At 51.6% G+C, this 16,365-nt stretch overlaps 3 protein-coding genes across 5 annotated transcripts in view; 1 reads left to right on the forward strand and 2 right to left on the reverse strand.

Annotated features, from left to right (window-relative positions):
* Positions 1–535: 535 nt before the first annotated feature.
* On the reverse strand, positions 536–2,779 carry H2AX (H2A.X variant histone). The gene has a single exon (XM_083481230.1). The coding sequence runs from the start codon at positions 1,326–1,328 to the stop codon at positions 795–797; it is 534 nt and encodes a 177-aa protein (XP_083337356.1). The 5' UTR covers positions 1,329–2,779; the 3' UTR covers positions 536–794.
* A 613-nt stretch (positions 2,780–3,392) lies between these two features.
* Positions 3,393–11,894, reverse strand: DPAGT1 (dolichyl-phosphate N-acetylglucosaminephosphotransferase 1). Of its 3 annotated transcripts, none has more exons than XM_083481129.1 (11): positions 11,754–11,885; positions 10,316–10,421; positions 8,903–9,272; positions 8,452–8,572; positions 8,123–8,336; positions 7,439–7,585; positions 7,129–7,213; positions 5,875–6,063; positions 5,063–5,150; positions 4,667–4,822; positions 3,393–4,366 (listed from the first exon to the last, which is right to left on the reverse strand). In XM_083481129.1, exons 3-11 carry the CDS (start codon positions 9,055–9,057, stop codon positions 4,301–4,303), a joined length of 1,221 nt encoding a protein of 406 aa, XP_083337255.1. In that variant the 5' UTR covers positions 9,058–9,272; positions 10,316–10,421; positions 11,754–11,885; the 3' UTR covers positions 3,393–4,300. The 3 variants fall into 3 exon arrangements, with proteins under 3 accessions (XP_083337255.1, XP_083337254.1, XP_083337253.1); XM_083481128.1 differs by having other exon boundaries at positions 10,309–10,421; XM_083481127.1 differs by lacking the exon at positions 10,316–10,421 and having other exon boundaries at positions 11,754–11,894.
* Positions 11,895–12,172: 278 nt separating this feature from the next.
* C2CD2L (C2CD2 like) overlaps positions 12,173–16,365 on the forward strand; it is a gene marked incomplete at its 5' end in the record, with an annotated part of 29,815 nt that continues 25,622 nt past the window's right edge. Inside the window, one exon of the mRNA XM_083481004.1 lies at positions 12,173–12,523. Within this exon, the coding sequence (XP_083337130.1) occupies positions 12,173–12,523 (351 nt within the window). The remainder of the gene's footprint in view (positions 12,524–16,365) is intronic.

Here is a 16,365-nt window from a genome sequence, read left to right on the forward strand (position 1 = left end):
GCCCCAGTCAGCATGGTCTAATTGGTGGGTGGGGGTAGGAGAGGGGGAGAAAAGCCCACCTGTTTTCTATGCCAAGCCAACAATGACCTTTCTCCTGCCTGTTAGCCAAGCTGCTTTGGGCTGCCATGAATCTTAATCCTCCCCCCAGTGGATACTCCTCTCTATGCTTTTCTATTAACTGCCACACCCTCAACTTTTTACGGTAACAATCAAGAGGACACAGGAAGCTTCCTTACACTCAGCCAGGCCACTGATTCATGCAGTTCAGTACAGTACTGTTTACAGTGACGGGCAAAGGCCCTGTAGAGGCCTTCAGGCAAGGGGCAATCCCACCCTTCCCCAGAGTTTGAACCTGGCAAAGTGCAAGAATGTAATAACTTCATGATAAAGAGTTATCATACATCTTACTGAGACTGGTGCACGGAACGTAGCTCTTGATCGCATTTCCAGTCGAAGTGCGAAACCTTGCAGCGCTCACCTGCCCCTTATTTCCTAACCGGCTTGCCCCCACCCATATAAACTTAAGCAAGCCCAGTTTAAACAGCGCAAATTCGTTTAATAAAACAAAAGCCAACACCGAGATCCCTGCAACGTAATTTCGACGGGATCCCCAACCAGTTCAGCAATCCGTTTGTGGGCCAGGCAACCATGCGCTCAGTCCCGGCGCCTGGCCCTTGTCCCAAACCAAACCCCCAGAAAAACAGGGGGGTTGCTTGACCCGTCCTCGTGTCCATCCCTCGCCGGGTGCTACCGGAGTCCCGTCCAGAGGCTGCTGCTGCTGCTCGCTCGCCCGCCTAGTATTCCTGCGAGGCTTGGGTTGATTTCTTCCTCGGCGCCGCGCCGCTCGCCGCTCCTCCTCCTCCAGCGCCGGCCTTGCGGGGCAGAAGGGCAGCGGGGATGTTGGGCAGGACGCCGCCCTGCGCGATGGTGACGCGGCCCAGGAGGCGGCTGAGCTCCTCGTCGTTGCGCACGGCCAGCTGCACGTGGCGAGGCACGATGCGCGTCTTGCGGTTGTCCCGCGCCGCGTTGCCCGCCAGCTCCAGGATCTCGGCAGTCAGGTACTCCAGCACCGCGGCCAGGTAGACGGGCGCCCCGGCCCCGACCCGCTCCGCGTAGTGGCCGCGCCGCAGCAGCCGGTGCACGCGCCCCACCGGGAACTGCAGCCCGGCCCGCGACGAGCGCGACTTCGCCTTGGCCCGAGCCTTGCCGCCCCCGGTTTTCCCGCGGCCCGACATGCTTCTCCGCTGGAAGATCTGGCGCCAAATGTGAATGAACCGCCGAAGAATGAATGAGGAATGAATGAGGAAAGCCCGCGCTTTCCTACCCATTTATAGCCGCCGCTCTTTCTTCTCATTGGGCGCAGCCTTTTAGCATTCCCATTGGCCCTCGGCTGCGTCAAACGAACGCACGGATTGGGCGCCCGGATCGCTATCTGCTCGCCCATTGGTTGGTTTGCGGAGCCAGTAGGAAAGAAGCGCGCCAAATTTAAATGTGGGGGAGGTATTCGGCATTCGATTTTAGCTCCACCTTAAACAGGAAAGACAGCATGAGCAGAATCAGGATTTCTTTTAGGAGTGGCAGGCTTTATGTTGGGGGGTGAGGGGAAGAACCAAATTATCTGGTCAGTTAGTTCACTATTTAGATTTATTTACTTGATTTGGGCGGGGGCAGCTGTCTCTGCACCTCCCTGGCTCATGAAAGGTAGTTTGCTGCTGCCATCCCTCCTTTACTGCTGCTTCCTATGTCTGCAGCAGGTAGAAAATCAGGGTCCACCAACACACATTCATCATGTACATATTAATGTGCACTTGTGTTATCTACCATTTTTCTAAACTGTTAACCCCCAAAGTAAATGCTGTTTTTAAAAGCCAGTACCCACAGTAGTAGGAACAAGAACAAGTAGATAATCAGCCCAAAACCTGGTAGAAAAAGTGCATCTTGCTCTCCATGTGAAGAGCTATCAGAGAAAGATATAGCTCTCTAGCAAGATCCCACATTTGTGGGGCAATATAATCTAGTTTCCACCTTCAACTCTCAAAGACAGTAGGAAGTATAGCAAGATGACTTTTGATCCTCCCTGACTATTAGCCATGGGCGTAGCCAAGGGGGGACAGTTGCCCTCTCTAGATCAAGTAAAACAATAGAAATACTTAATTAAATGACCAATCACGTGGGTTCCCCCCCAACAAAGCCCCCCCCATCCTTGCTATGCCCATGCCATTGGCCCTGCTGCTGCAAATAGATGTTGGAGAATAGTGTGGATTAAGAGAAAGCAATGAAAGGGTAGGGGGAATAACAGAGGGCCCAGCAGCTTGGGGAAGGGGGCTGCCCTGGCTCTGCTAGAAGGGTAAGTAGCCAGGGTGCACTTCATTGTAGATGTTCTAGAATAGAACCTGGTTGCTTGTGGGATCTGTTTTGATCTGCGGTAGTGATTAACAATGGAGTGAAAGTCCCCGCCACCACTCTTTTCCTCCGTTGCGTGAAATGGATATTTTGTCGATGAGTTAGAAAGCGAAAGTACTTGTCACAGCTGCGTTGCTGTTGTAGGTGAGCTCTACATGCTTTGCTATTTCTCCCTTTAAAAAGTGGTATTTGAAGAAGTGTGCATGCACACAAAAGCTTATACCCAGAATATACTTAGTTGGTCTCTAAGGTGCTACTGGATAATTTAGTTATTTATTTCGACTGTGTCAGACTAACATGGCTACCTATCTGAAATTTAAAAAGTTTATCAACTTTAGCCCCCACCCCTAGAAAAAGGTCATCAACTTTGACTTCGCCCCCCCCCTAAAAAAGGTCAAAAACTTTTGCTCTCCCCCCCCCCCCATGGGTCGATCACTTCCAGAATGTTTATACTGGGAGTAGATCACAGTCGCTTGGGAGTTGGACATGCCAGTTCTAGAGAGATAGTTGGCTGAGAAAGCTTGAAAACTTGGTTGTGCACCTAAGATTGCTCAGATTGCTCTTCCTTCAGTCATTTGTCCTTCCCTCATGACTGTGTGGTGTAGTGGTTAAGAGTCACGTAATCTGGGAAACCGGGTTCGTGTCTCCGCTCCTCCACATGCAGCTGCTGGGTGACCTTGGGCCAGTCACACTTCTGGGAAGTCTCTCAGCCCCACTCACCTCACAGAGTGTTTGTTGCGGGGGAGGAAGGGAAAGGAGAATGTTAGCCGCTTTGAGACTCCTGAAGGGGAGTGAAAGGCGGGATATCAAATCCAAACTCTTCTCTTCTTCTAAAAGCTAGGATGTCACCTGGGTGATGTATTATTTTCCATTCCCTCCTCCCTCTTTCCTCCATCCGCAAGATGTCACTTCCAGCTAATCCAAGCCTCCTCCTCCATTTCAACACTCAGGCCAGCTCCGTTTAAGCAAAAGACAACGAAACCAAAAAGCACTGTACCAAATCATCTTCATTTGGGTTTGTGAGAGAGAGTTGGACAGTAGTATAGAAACGGTTTAGAAGAGCAGCCCTGAATAGACCGTCAACAGGATCTTAAGGAGGTTTGAACTCAAGTCAGTCCCACCAGGTTCAATTGGAATTCCTTCCCACTTTGGTTGCGGGAGCTTCGGGGTCACTGTTTTGGCACTGCATTAGCCATGAGACCATAAAAATAAAGTCCTTCAAAACAAACACAGCACAAACAACTAGGAGGGAAACTGCAATTCCAAAGCCCACGCCCCCATCAGAGCTGTTTGGTGCTTTGATTCTATCAAGATTTTGACAGTGAAGCCTTGCTCAAGTAGTGACAGGTAGCCTGAAGGGGAAAGTTGCTTCCTTCTGTTGGGGAGGGACACACACACTTACTCCTAGAGCATAAAGTAGCTCTCTCTCACTCTCTCTCATAGCAGATTTGAAGGACAAAAGATGCAGGGAAAACGGGGAACATTGCAATAGGGAGAGCTGAGTTCTGCTTACATGCATTTTTTTGCGCCTGTTTGCTTCTGTTTGTTTCAGGGTAGCAGCACAACGCTCCACTGCAGAAAGATATTCAAAAGCCAACCCTCCTGCCACCCAAATTATGGCGTCTCCTCCCCTGTCAGTATACAGGAGAGAGAGAGAGAGTACTGACATACAAACAAAGTGCAGTTCCTATAACAGGAGTAGCAGCAGCAGCAGCAGATGCTCTCCAAATGGATACAAAAGCCCACAAGACATCAGTGCATCCCCAAAGTCCCCCCAGAAGCCTTTCTCCCTCTTGAGAAGGAAGGCTGACTGCCCTGGGGCAAGTGCAGCTGTGGGCCATGTGGGAGAGAGCTGCGAGGCAGTCCACCAAGCAAGCACCAACGGGGCAAGGGCAGCTCAGACGTCATAGAACAGCCGCACGAGCTGGTACCGGATAGAAAAGGCGATGATGCTCCCCACAACCTATAAAACAGAGGCAAAGGGCATTGTGTAATCCGAGAAGATGGGATATTGCCCACATAGTTGTCAACACCATGAAATTGGATCTGGCAGGTTAGAGGAAGGGCAAATCTCTCTTCTCTCTCTCCCTGGCCCACCCCATCAATGTTTGATTAAAAATTATGTGGCAGTTGACGTGACTCAATGCCTACTGAATTTTAACTTGGAGAAGGGAGCTGGATTACCAACCCATTTGAGATACAGAGATACAGCATTATTCAAAACTTTCCACACCGGCCTGCTCTTTCTCCCAGCTCCTCTTACCTGCATCAGCAACAGCAGAAGGGTCAGGGTTCGCTCAGGGGTTGGTCCTATAAGCTTTATCACAAAGTTAATGAGCGTCATGTTGTTGCATTCTGTGAATTCTCCATCTTTGTCCACTCCTTGATGCACATCCACTAGATGGAGTTTCTCAGATATCTGGGGAGAGAACCTTAGTTACTAGTGCTGCTCTAGGATTAAGCTAGAGAAGCAGCAAGTGTTCCACCCAATCGTATTTCATTAACCCAAAGTAAACCTGGGTGCTCCCACCTCCATTGCAACTTTTCTCTGTTACACAACCCCTCTCCATTACACTTTCCCCCTCTAACTGGTTCTCAAAGCCTTTTCTTTCCGCCAAGCTATCCAAGTGTATGGAAGGTGATATTATTCTGTCCTTACCTTGAGGATATTTGCTCCCAAGGGAGAGAGGTTCTTGGGCTTGAATCTGGAATAGCTCATCTCTAGATTTCCTGTGTCAGGATTGAACCTGCAGCGAGATAGGCTCCCATCAGCAATGAAAAGGGACACAATGGGAGAAAAAATGCAGGATGAGGTTCTGCCAGGAATGGATGAAAGTACCCAATCTAGGAGACTCTCACCAATCCATTTCCTATGAAAACAGGCCACTTTGAAGGGCATATTTACAATATCCAGGCCTCAACAAAATATTACTGGAAACCGGCGTTTACAACTGCTTTCCAGCCTTTGATAGTGATTCCCTAACCCCTTGGGACGCGGGTAGCGCTGTGGGTTAAATCACAGAGCCTAGGACTTGCCGATCAGAAGGTAGGTCATTCGAATCCCCACGACGGGGTGAGCTCCCATTGCTCAGTCCCTGCTCCTGTCAACCTAGCAGTTTGAAAGCACGTCAAAGTGCAAGTAGATAAATAGGTACCGCTCCAGCGGGAAGGTAAACGGCATTTCCGTGCGCTGCTCTGGTTCACCAGAAGCGGCTTAGTCATGCTGGCCACATGAGCTGGAAGCTGTACGCCGGCTGTCTCGGCCAATAAAGTGAGATGAGCGCCGCAACCCCAGAGTTGCCACGACTGGACCTAATGGTCAGGGGTCCCCTTACCCTTAACCCCTTTATCGAACTACAGTTCTCAACATCCCTTGGTTAGAAGCCAAGGACTACATTTGTGGTGCTCTAGTTGCACACAAAGCATGGCAGCATCTAACAGGGAGCGGAGGGTTTTTGTCGTTGTTGTTACCTAGGCAGCCGATGGCGTGGGCAAGGAATGATGTGGAACAGCTGTGGCAATGAATAGAGGAAGTTGAGCACTTGTGGGATAAAGAAGAGCAGCATGGTTTTGCTGAAATGCCCGAGGATCCCCACCACAGCAAAGGTCATGCCGGCGAAGTAGCAGAAGGTGTCGCCCACAAACACACGGGACGGATACCTGTGCTCAGCCAGAGGAGAGACAGTCAAATCAGTACACAGGCAATGCATTGCAGAAGAAGACCCAGCAGGGGGTCACTCCTGGCACTCATTATGATGTCAAATGTAAATAACGTGTTTGTTTTTGTTGGCGGTGCATGAGGTTGGAGAGCCCAGAGCATGGTTGGTTGCATTCAGTTAACTGCAGTGAGTTTTGTTTGTGTGTGAGAGAGGGATGAGCTTGCTGGGTTAAATTAGTTTCCCTCCCCCCACAACCTCACAATTTCTATGACAGCATCATCTCACACAGAATGTAACTGACCTGTAGAGGTCTTTATGGACTTTATGAATTAAAAACAATTCAAAAACCTCGGTTGTTGAACGTAATCCATTCCAGAAGCCCATTTGGCTTCTGAAATGTTCGACAACCAAAAAACGGCTTCCGATTGGCTGCAAGAGCTTCCTGCACTCAAGCGGAAGTCGTGTTGGACATTCGGCTTCTGAAAAATGTTCAAAAACTGGAGCATTTACTTCCATGTTTTCAGCGTTTGGAAGCCAAGGTTTGACTCTGTGTGTGTGTGGGGGGGTTATTGTTGTTAAATATGGAGTGGCGAAAGATGTTGGGAGAGGAAACAGCTTGTGGAATACTGGGCACAACACGAGAGGAAAGAGATATGCCCTGGAGTGCTTATTCCAGTTTCAGTGGTGTCAAAAAGCTGCACCTTCAGTAGTGTTAGTTGGCATTTGGTAGGGTAGGGATCTTCCTCCTAGTTAAATTTCACATGTATGACCCACAAGCACATTTGTGGTTTTGTTTAAATATTCTAAATAGGAACATTTAATTTCATGGCACTTTGAAGCTCCTTCTAGAGAAGGCACTGCTCTGAAAATTTTATTTCTCATACTAGACGTTCCAACAAGAACATTGACTGGAATTATGCAACCCACGCAAACCCTCAAAATGGCAGTTGTATCAAGGCACCATAACCTGCCTTGCTATGAGTGAACTCAGAAGCCTGCAGCTTCCCCCAAACACACCCTTCCATTGGAAACAGCCTGGCTTTTTCAATTCCATGGAGTTTCTTACCAGTTGTGGTACAGCAGTCCCAATGTGGTAAAGAAAAAGGGAATCATGAAGTAGAGAGAGAAAACGTGGTCATCTCTGTAGTCTCCTGGGAGTAAAAAATTAAAAAGTAGGAAGGTCAACCAGCTGACACCAACTGCAGACTCCAGCCACACATGTGCTAGTCCACACCAAGCCCACAGCTGCTACTACAATCCCAGCATGTATGCTGAGGGGCAGTCCCACATTTGCTCTGCATCTAGCCTGAAGAACTGCATATCATCCCACTCAAGAAACTCGATGTGCCAACCCTCTGACATTAGATCTTTCTCACCGTTTAGCTCTACGATGTTGAAAGTTACAATTGAGGCAGCAATCACCAGCGACTGCCCAGCCTCCAGGCCATTAATGCCCGCAAGAATGTTGATGGCATTGGTGCAGAACACAGCCAGCATCCCCATGTACACGTAGTACAGGATTCCTGCAAGAGAAAACCCACTTTTACTCAAATTCCTTGTGAGGACACCAACCATGCAACACCAGGACCACAATACCTCAAGGACCACCTCTTCCCATATGAACTGACCCTGAGATAACCTTCTGAGGCCTTCCCTTTGTGTGCCTCCTCCTTGAGAGGTCCGGAGGGTGGCAACATGAGAACAGGGCCTTCCCTGCAGTGGCTACCTGTCTATGGAATGCTCTCCCCAGGGAAGTTCGTCTGGTGCCTTCATTATACACCTTTAGGCGCCAGGCAAAAATGTTCTTTTTTAACCCGACCTTTGGTTGATCTCATTGACATCCAACACTCTTTTAGAATGTGGCTTTGGGGGGGTGCAGTTTATTGGGTTACTGCTTTTGGTTTGATTTTATATGTTGTGGTCTTGTTGTGAAATGCCCCGAGACCTCTGGGTATAGGGTGGTGTGTAAGTTGAATGAATAAATAAATAATTCTCCTTGGGGATAATGCTCAGCATGTTTCTCTGACCAGACCTGCTTGGGCAAGCCCTGGGGCACTTACCAAGGTCTAAGTGCATGCCCAGCAACATCCGGAAGGGCTTAGGCACCACAATGGTGGTGTTCCCAAAGTTGGTGAAGTAGACCATGAGCAGGGGCAAGGACGCCATGGTGGGCAGAAGCAGCTTGTGGCGCCAGCGCAGATTGAGAACATCATCCGCAAAGCCCAGGAAGATCATGCAGCAAATGGCGAGGAGGGAGCCAATGAGGGCCACAAACTGCAAGGTAGGGAGAAGCTGTAAGAGTCCTGCCCCTTGCATTTATCTAGTCGACTCAACTCTTAACATGCCCCCCCCCTTTCTTCCAGGCTTCACCCAATGCAGCCACTCTCACCTCATGGTGTGGGAATGCCTTGCATTGCTCTTCCACAAAGCAGCTCAGAAAGGGCACTGGGATGAAGCAGAAGAGGATGATCAGGAACACTGCTCCACTTATGACACCTTGGGACTCCGGGCTGGGAAAAGACAACACACAAGGTAATGGGTACCTCATCTCACCAGGACCTTGCTTGTCCTGCTTACTGGGATTCCGGGTTAGCTGAAAGAAAGACTTAGTTGAAAGAAAGCTGGAACGCCCAATGAGAAAAAAGGAATTCCCCTTATTAACTGCCGACTGCCAGCTCTGGGAGTATGAGATCCAGCCCAGGATTATCAGTCTTTACACAGGGCCCCAGTATGCCTGCACCAGATCAGAGCCCCACACTTCCTCACAGGCCCCTAACTTGGCAGCCCTCCAAGTGCAGTCTGAATCAAAACTGAATACAAGAAAATCAAGAGCTACTCACATGGGTTGCTTGGAAGTTTTGTTCAAATCAATCCCAAAGAGCTTGGCAGCAATGAAGTGATCCTTGAAGGCTGGAATAAGTGTCAGTGTTGCTACAAAGCCCACAAGGGAGCCAAAGAAATTTATCAGCAGGGGGGTGGTTAGCAGCCTCCCCATCTCAGAGCTGGATCTGGGTGCTCCCAAATGACAAAGCCAATAAGCCAAGGAAGTCTGTCTGTCGTCTGTGCACTTCTTCCAGTCGTAGCCTATCTGGGACAGCCACAGCAGACACCACTTGTCAGAAGTAACATAACAGAGAAGGGACCCTTAGGCCACAACCACTGGCAAAACATTCCTGCTTCAGCAGCAACCATGGTGATGGATCTTCATAACTAAGAATAAAAAAATAGCTGGTAACCAACAATACTGAATGCAAAATTTACATCCTCAGGTGATGTGAATGCACACCTTAGCTACAAATGGGATCATCCTGCCCATGGAGGGGGGATCACCACAGGTGTGCATAAGATGACCACTGACAAAAAAGTGTATTGGGATCAAGCACTCTGGGGCCCATAAATTACTGCCCCACCCACTTTGCTGAAACAGCACACATGTGCCAATGAATAGGATATGGACCTAGATAGCTCAGTGGATTAGAGTGTGGCATTGTTAACGCCAAGGTTGCAGGTTCGAGTCCCATATGGGACAGCAGCATATTCCTGCACTGCAGGGGGTAGGATGAGATCATCCTCAGGGTCCCTTCCAACTCTACTTTTTTACAATTCCATGAGCTCTCTGGTCTGTTTCTGGTGATGGGGTACAGTTGTCTCCTCCTAAACTAGGGGTGGCTAACTTAGGGTCCTCCAGGTGTTGCTAGACTGTAACTCCCATCATCCCTGACAACTGGCCACGCAGGGTGGAGTTGATGGGAGTCCAACACCACCTGGAAGACGGTAGACGAGCCAATCCCTACCGTGCACCTGCTAAAGAGCAGCCCTCCCAGGTGCTCTTGGATCCCTACTCCCATCAGTCCCAGCATCCTGAATGGCCAACTGTGAGGGATGGTGGGAGTTGGAGTCCAGCAATACCTGGAGGGTCAATGGGTAGTCACTCCGGAGCTGGAACTTTCGTTTTCTGTCTGCTCCCCGGCAACCAAATTTCTCTCCCCCCCCCCCAGCCCGAATAAAGTGGCCAGACTCCGGCCTACCAGGATGCTCCCCTGGGTTCCTGCCCGTCGCCACCGAAACACCGGCTTGATCCAGCTGTCGTCGAGACTCGGGAAGGGAGTCTCGCTGGCAAGGGCGCGGGGGATTTCCTTTTAATGTCCCTATAAGATTGGCAGGAGTTTCCACCCGGACATTATATGACGTGACACCCCTAAATCCTAGCGCGACCCACTCAGTGCGAGCATATTACCATACGCACTCCATGCCTTGTGAAGCCGCGGACGCCATCTTCGTTACTGGCTATTCGACGGTGTGGCATATCGGATCCTCAAAGCCGGGCCCCATGTGGCGTGAGAGATCCGGTGACCCTAACTCTTTGACAGGTTTGGCGGAGGAAATACGTCGTTCACAGAGTTGTAAGGGACGCCCACACCAAACATGGCGGCCCCCGAAGATCACGTGACAACTGCCCTTGGACGTTTCGTTAAACTACACGTCACCTGGCTGCTGATTGGCTCGGCGAGGTGCTCCCGAGCCAAGCGGGGCCATTTAAAGGGACAGCAGCTTCTTAGTAAATCTCAGGAACCCAGCTGGAGGGGGAGCTCTTCCCTAAAATTCTATGTCCGGGAGGGGAAACCTGTGTTTTTTCAGATGTTCTTGGGACTCCTACTCCCGTCAGCCTCACCCAGCACAGCACATTTCAGGGATGGTGGGAGCTGTAATCCCAACAACACGTGTTGGTGGTGGCACTGGTGGGGCACAGGTTAGCCACCCTAGTTTCAGATGATGCTATGACACACGACCAGCCTACCCCAACCCGATGCCCTCCAGATGTTTTGGACTCCCAGCAGCCCCTGCCAGCATGGCCAGTAGTCAGGTATGATGGCCATTTGGGCCCCCAGCAACATCTGGAGGGCCACTAGAAAACCACACCGCTATTCCAAACGGTGGTAACCTCCTGCAAAAAATAGGCAAGGCACCTTCTGGAACCTTCAATATCTACTGTAGCAGAACCTGCCAATCTCTTAAGGTGCCACACGACCGGCCGCCCCCATCATGCTGCTCTCCAGATGTTTTCGACTACAACTCCCATCAGCCCTGTGAATCATACTGTATGGTGGTGGGAGTTGGAGCCCAAAATTTCTGCAGAAGGCTCTTATTTCCGCATGTTGCCGCAACAGAATGGTGCCCGCGACCCACAATTCAGAACCACCCGTCGCGGGTGGTCAGTGCCACGGTACTTCCACTCAGATCTTTCGGATCAACAGCCACCCGCATCCCAATGTCCCTGCCATATCCTGCTCGATAAGAAAATCAGAAAGAGAAAAAGTCTACTGGTGGAGCCAAGGTCCTGGTTCCACTCCCACCCCCAGCCCAGGTCCGCCCACCTCCCTAGACGCGTCCAGAGCGCCCAGAGTTCTCCCCGGGGACCTCAGCTCGGCTTCACTCCCAGTAGCCACACCTGGGAAGGAATCCTCAACACCCTTCCTGTCATAATGTTAGGCTCGAGCTGCAAAAGGAACGTCCCGGCTTCCGCAGGCATGATCGACGGTCGTCGACCTGCGGACGTTCCCCTTTCCTATGTCATCCTGGTCCCCAACGCAGGAGCCGCCTCTTTCTTTCTGCGCGTCTTGGCTGGCGAGCCAGACCCGCTTCCAAGTAACCCCCGCCGGCTCCTCGCATACCCTCAGACAGTAGCCTTACCGAGTGGGCGGCTTGTCGAAGGATTCCCCTGGGCTGCCTCAGTCCTTTCCAGTAGCAGCTCCCCTCGGGGGTCTCCGAGCTCGAGGTCCGGTGCGCTCTTTTCTGCGCCTTTAAGAGGTCGGAGGGAGGGAGAGGAGAGCGGAAGGGAAGAGGCGGCAGCAGAGGCAGCAGCAGCAGCGTTTGGCCCTGCCCAGCTAAGCCGCTACTGGCCGTCGAGGGCAGCTCGTCTCCAGCTCCAACGCGCTCCGCCCAGCACGGTCGGGAAGGAAGGCAAGAAGGAAGGAAGGAAGGAGAGCGCTGCGCGCCTCCCCCTGTAGCTGGAAGCCGGCGCGGAAGGAGGCAGGAAGCGGCTCTCTTTCCTCGACGCCCCTGCCCCGGAGAGCGCGCGATGTGCCGCGACGCCCCGTGAGCCACCCGCCATGGAGCCGGAGCCGGAGCCGGGGCTGAGCTTGGGCTGGGCGGCGCTGGTGCTGCTCTTCGCCGCCTCGCTGCTCACGGTCTCGGCCTGGCTCTTGCAGTTCGCCCGCGGCTTGTGGCGAGGACGGCGCCGGCCGGAGAAGGAGGTGCCGTTGCCGTCGCGGGGCCGAACCGCGGCCGCCGGCCTCTGGGCATCCCTGCGGCGCCTGGGCTCGGCCCGGGAAGCGGCCGGCTCCGAGGGGGCGGCGGGGGCCCGCGGCTTGCTGGCGTCGCTCTTCGCCTTCCGAGCCTTCCGCGAGAACTGGCAGCGAGCCTGGCTGAGAGCCCTCAACGAGCAGGCCCGCCGGCACGGGGTAAGCAAGGCCGGGGGGCGGGACGGAGGTCTCCTGGCAGCAGCACCCTCACCCCTCCCCAGGCTGCGGGGGCAGGCGCAGGGGGTCCCGGCGTGGAGGGGGGGGGCAAGCGGTGCGTCTGGGCAGCGCCCTCGGAGAGTGACACCGAGAGGGTGACAGGTGAGCCACCTGGGCTTCGAGCCAGCCTTCCTCGACTGCCTGCTCTTTCCCGGCACTGCCGGACCCCGCGTAGAAAGGGGCGTCCCAGGCTGAAGCCTGCGCGAGGTGGCACCCGATCCCAGAGGGAGGCGCTCTGCACGTGTTCAGAGTTCGGTCCCCAGTCCTGCCGGTGGTTCAGCCCGAGAGCCAAACGCAGCAGCAAAGACGAAAGCGGTGCGGGGTCCACTTTCTGCCCAAGGAGCTGCCCTGTCGCCGCCGCCACCGCCGCCTTCGCCAAGAGCTCCCTTTCCGCCCCCGCATTTTGCCCTGTGCAAAGCAGCAGGTTCCTCGCTGGCGCTGTCCACCCACCCCGGCCAGGCCAATTTCCCGCAGAGGTTTGGGCAGCAGCAACGACCGGGGCAGGGTCGCTTTGCCTCTAGGTGGTATTGTCCTTCGGAGAGGGAGGGGAGGCGAAAGTTTTTATTTCTTGCTTGTATGTGCCTTTCCTTTCTCCTTTTGGGGACCCTAAAAGCCCCCAAAGCTGCTTCCCTTCCGATTGCTGTATAAAAGGTTTCGCACATTCTCTCCCTCCTCTAATTTCGAAATGCTTTTTAAATTTTTCCTGGAGAGTAAACCAGTTTGACTCTGGCACCACTAAAGAAGTAGCGGAGGAAAGGGATGCTTGTGCCATCAGCTTGCATGAGGTTGCTTGGGGTGGGGGCGGCTCCAGGGACCTGCACATCAAAGTTCCTGGGCTTCTCAGTCTTGCAGGTGCCGGGAGTCCATCTGGCAGGCTCCTGGAACCAAACCCTCTTCCTTGGTGTTTCTGTAAACAACATAATCAAGCGTTTCGTTACATCAGCCAAAGGTCACTGCAATTCCTTCTGGGGTGGCAAAAGTTTGCAAACAAGGGCAAAATACAAAGACTGCAATTATACTAAAGAGCAATGCACTGATAACAGGGTGGAGTTGGGTTCATCTTCCTTTTTTGTGGGGGCGGGGAGCTGCTCTTCAAGAAGGCATATTAACACAATGGGAAGGCACCCCACTCTCCTGGCTGCCTGGGCAGTGGCATTTTGGTATGTACATGTACAAGAGGCCAGGCTGACTCCTCCCAGTGCAAACTGAAACCTTCACTTGCATCTTGTTTAAAGTAAATGATACCAAATCCAAAGGAAAACTGCAGTGGCAGCAGGTGTGCTCCTTCCCAGCTGTGTATGGACAGAAAGCACCTTCCTTTGTAGCAGTGTTGGGGTGAAGGTCCTGTATCTATAAGGGCTTTCTGCTTCCCAACCAAAGGCTTTCTGTGTGAGTCTTCCCTCTCTTGCTGAGTCTCTTCTGCCCCAGCACCCATCACACGCAGCATCCTGTTAAAGGAAATGCAAGCTGTCTTCTGATACTGTTGCATTCCTGTCGCCCTATTTGGTGTGGCTACAAATATGTTGATGGAGAGAGTGAGTCTAAGCCAGCGCAGGGCAGCTTCATCATAAACTTGCATAGTAGATGTGGGCCAACTTGTGATTCCCCATCTCTAAAACTGGAGTAATGGTGACCTCTGGGAGTTGGTGACTCTTCCTTGGGAGTCTTTTGTGTACCTAGAATTAGGGAGGGACACCTTTTCCAGCACCACACCTTCAGTGCTGGAAATCCAGAGCTGCTGCACCCACCTCCCTGGGTGGCCTCTGTTCAAGTACTTCCAGCAGGAGAGAGCCCAGCCACCCATCCAGGGTCGCTGGTTCTGTTTCCAAGCTGCTCTTACAACCCAAAGGGTTCTCCTCGTTTTCAGCCCAAATCTCCCCTCCTGTAATGTAAGGTTATTCCGTCTAGCCCTGCCTTCTGGAGCTGCAGAGAACACCAGTCTTTACCTCTTGCCTGCAAAAAGAGTACTGTACTCCCATATTCCTCCCCCTCTTCAGTCTTCTCTTCTCCCAGCTAATCCTACCTTGTTCCTTCAAGCTTTCCTCAGGGGACAACTTGCTTTCCATTCCATCTTTTTTGGCGTCCTCTGAACCCATTCCAATTTGTTTGCTGTGCTCCATAGCACGTCACAGGCGCTTCTCTGTTTTGCTACCTGTACAGAGGCTGGGAGCCATAAATGCCTTTCTTGGACACACAGGATAGCTCAGTTGGTTAGGGCATGGTGCTGAAAATGCCAAGGTTGCGGGTTCAATCCTTGTATGGGACAGCCGCATATTCTTGCATTGCGGGGGTTGGACTGGATGATCCTCAGCGTCTTTTCCAACTCTACGGTTCTATGCTTCTGTAACCATATACAACAGAATATCAATATGTTATGACTTATATGCATGGTTTCCTGCACTAGACAGATTCCCAGGCAGAAAAATCCTCTTAGGTGAAACCTATTGGAAGCCTGTTGGAAGAACTCAGGATATGCATTAGGTTCACACCCACCTACTTGAGAAATCTGCTCATAACTAGCCAGAGTGAGGAGATTGATAAGGGAGCAGGCATGACTAGCTCACGGGTGGGAGGCAACGTTAGAAGCAAAAGGAATAGAATAAAGATGGCAGCTCTAGCTGTTTCCGCAAGATCTGAATTTTAAACCGGAGCCAGATTGAAAGAGCAACCAGTAATGACCTTTGCAGCGGCAGGGCGGAAACCTAATCACACTTGCAAGCTGTCAGCTGATCAGCGTGAGAAACCGGGCAGGAGCCTTTCCTGCCCTTTGTGAGGTGCTTCTGTGGTCTCAAAAACAAGCAGGTTTCATGTGACCAAACCTCATGTAGGTATTGGGGTCATTTTTCATTACAGAAGCTGACAAATATGATACACCAAAGCATCCCCCCTTTTTTATTTTGCTAAAGAGCATCCTAAGCCCAGTTCCTCTGTGGTCTTTCCTCTGTGGTCCCAAGAACCTGCCCTGCGTGTCTGCTTGGGCTCTCTTGGCATAGCTGGAATATTCCATGCCTGGCAACCAGTTTCCAGGATAGTGGTGCAACTCCTCCAGCTTTTCAGGATAGGCAGAAGCTTGGGGGTCTCCAGAAGGGACCGACCCTGTTTGTGGAGCTTCTTTTCAAAGAGGCGGCTGCTCTGCTCAAGGCCTCTTAGGATCCTGCTGGCGTTGCTTAAATTTCCCCAATGACAGGGCTGATGAATGATGGTGCGAGCTTAAATGGGAGCTCAGTGCTCTATACCTGAGAAACAGCTGCTGATGTTGCTGCTGCTGTTATCTCTGCTTATCTGAGAGTGTCTCCATCATTGGTGCCTTGGATCCAGATGGCAAGGGCACCACGGGGCACTCTCAACACCTGCAGAGCTCTGTTACTCCGGAGGCTGTCCAAAGTCTGATCCCGAGAGTTCTTCAATGCCAGCTTTTTTTCATGGTTTTAAATTAGACTGGTTACTTTCCTTTGGTATTTGATCATTTTGTGCTTGTCCGAGTTATCTCCTTTGTGTCCTCTGGATGATTTTAAACCATCAAAATAAGCTGAACAAAATAAGCGAAAAAAGAAGAAGACATGTTTAGGAATAGGAATTGTACACTGTTGAGTAATCAGTTGTACTACCTGTTAAGCCCTCTCGTTTAACATAGGTGAAATTCAGTTTTAGCAGAGTACTGATGGGCTTTGGTGATTTGCCACTGAAAACATTCTGGCCTCTTAATAAGAAGCTTTTTCTCTCTAACCCCCCCCCCCCGCCTAATCCAAAATGACTGCAATGATGATGATGATCTTTCATCTGGG

The sequence above is a fragment of the Podarcis liolepis genome (genome assembly GCF_965112155.1).
Source record: "Podarcis liolepis genome assembly, chromosome: 16".
In the NCBI taxonomy this organism is placed as follows: Eukaryota; Metazoa; Chordata; class Lepidosauria; order Squamata; family Lacertidae; genus Podarcis; species Podarcis liolepis.

Coding starts and splice junctions, on each gene's coding strand:
- H2AX (XM_083481230.1), bottom strand. CDS start 1,328: ATGGGTAGGAAAGCGCGGGCTTTCCTCATTCATTCCTCATTCATTCTT.
- DPAGT1 (XM_083481127.1), bottom strand. CDS start 9,057: ATGGGGAGGCTGCTAACCACCCCCCTGCTGATAAATTTCTTTGGCTCC. Junction 6,064..7,128: donor GGACTGCTGTACCACAACTG/GTAAGAAACTCC, acceptor GGCTGAGCACAG/GTATCCGTCCCGTGTGTTTG. Junction 4,823..5,062: donor TGGGAGCAAATATCCTCAAG/GTAAGGACAGAA, acceptor TTCTCTCCCCAG/ATATCTGAGAAACTCCATCT.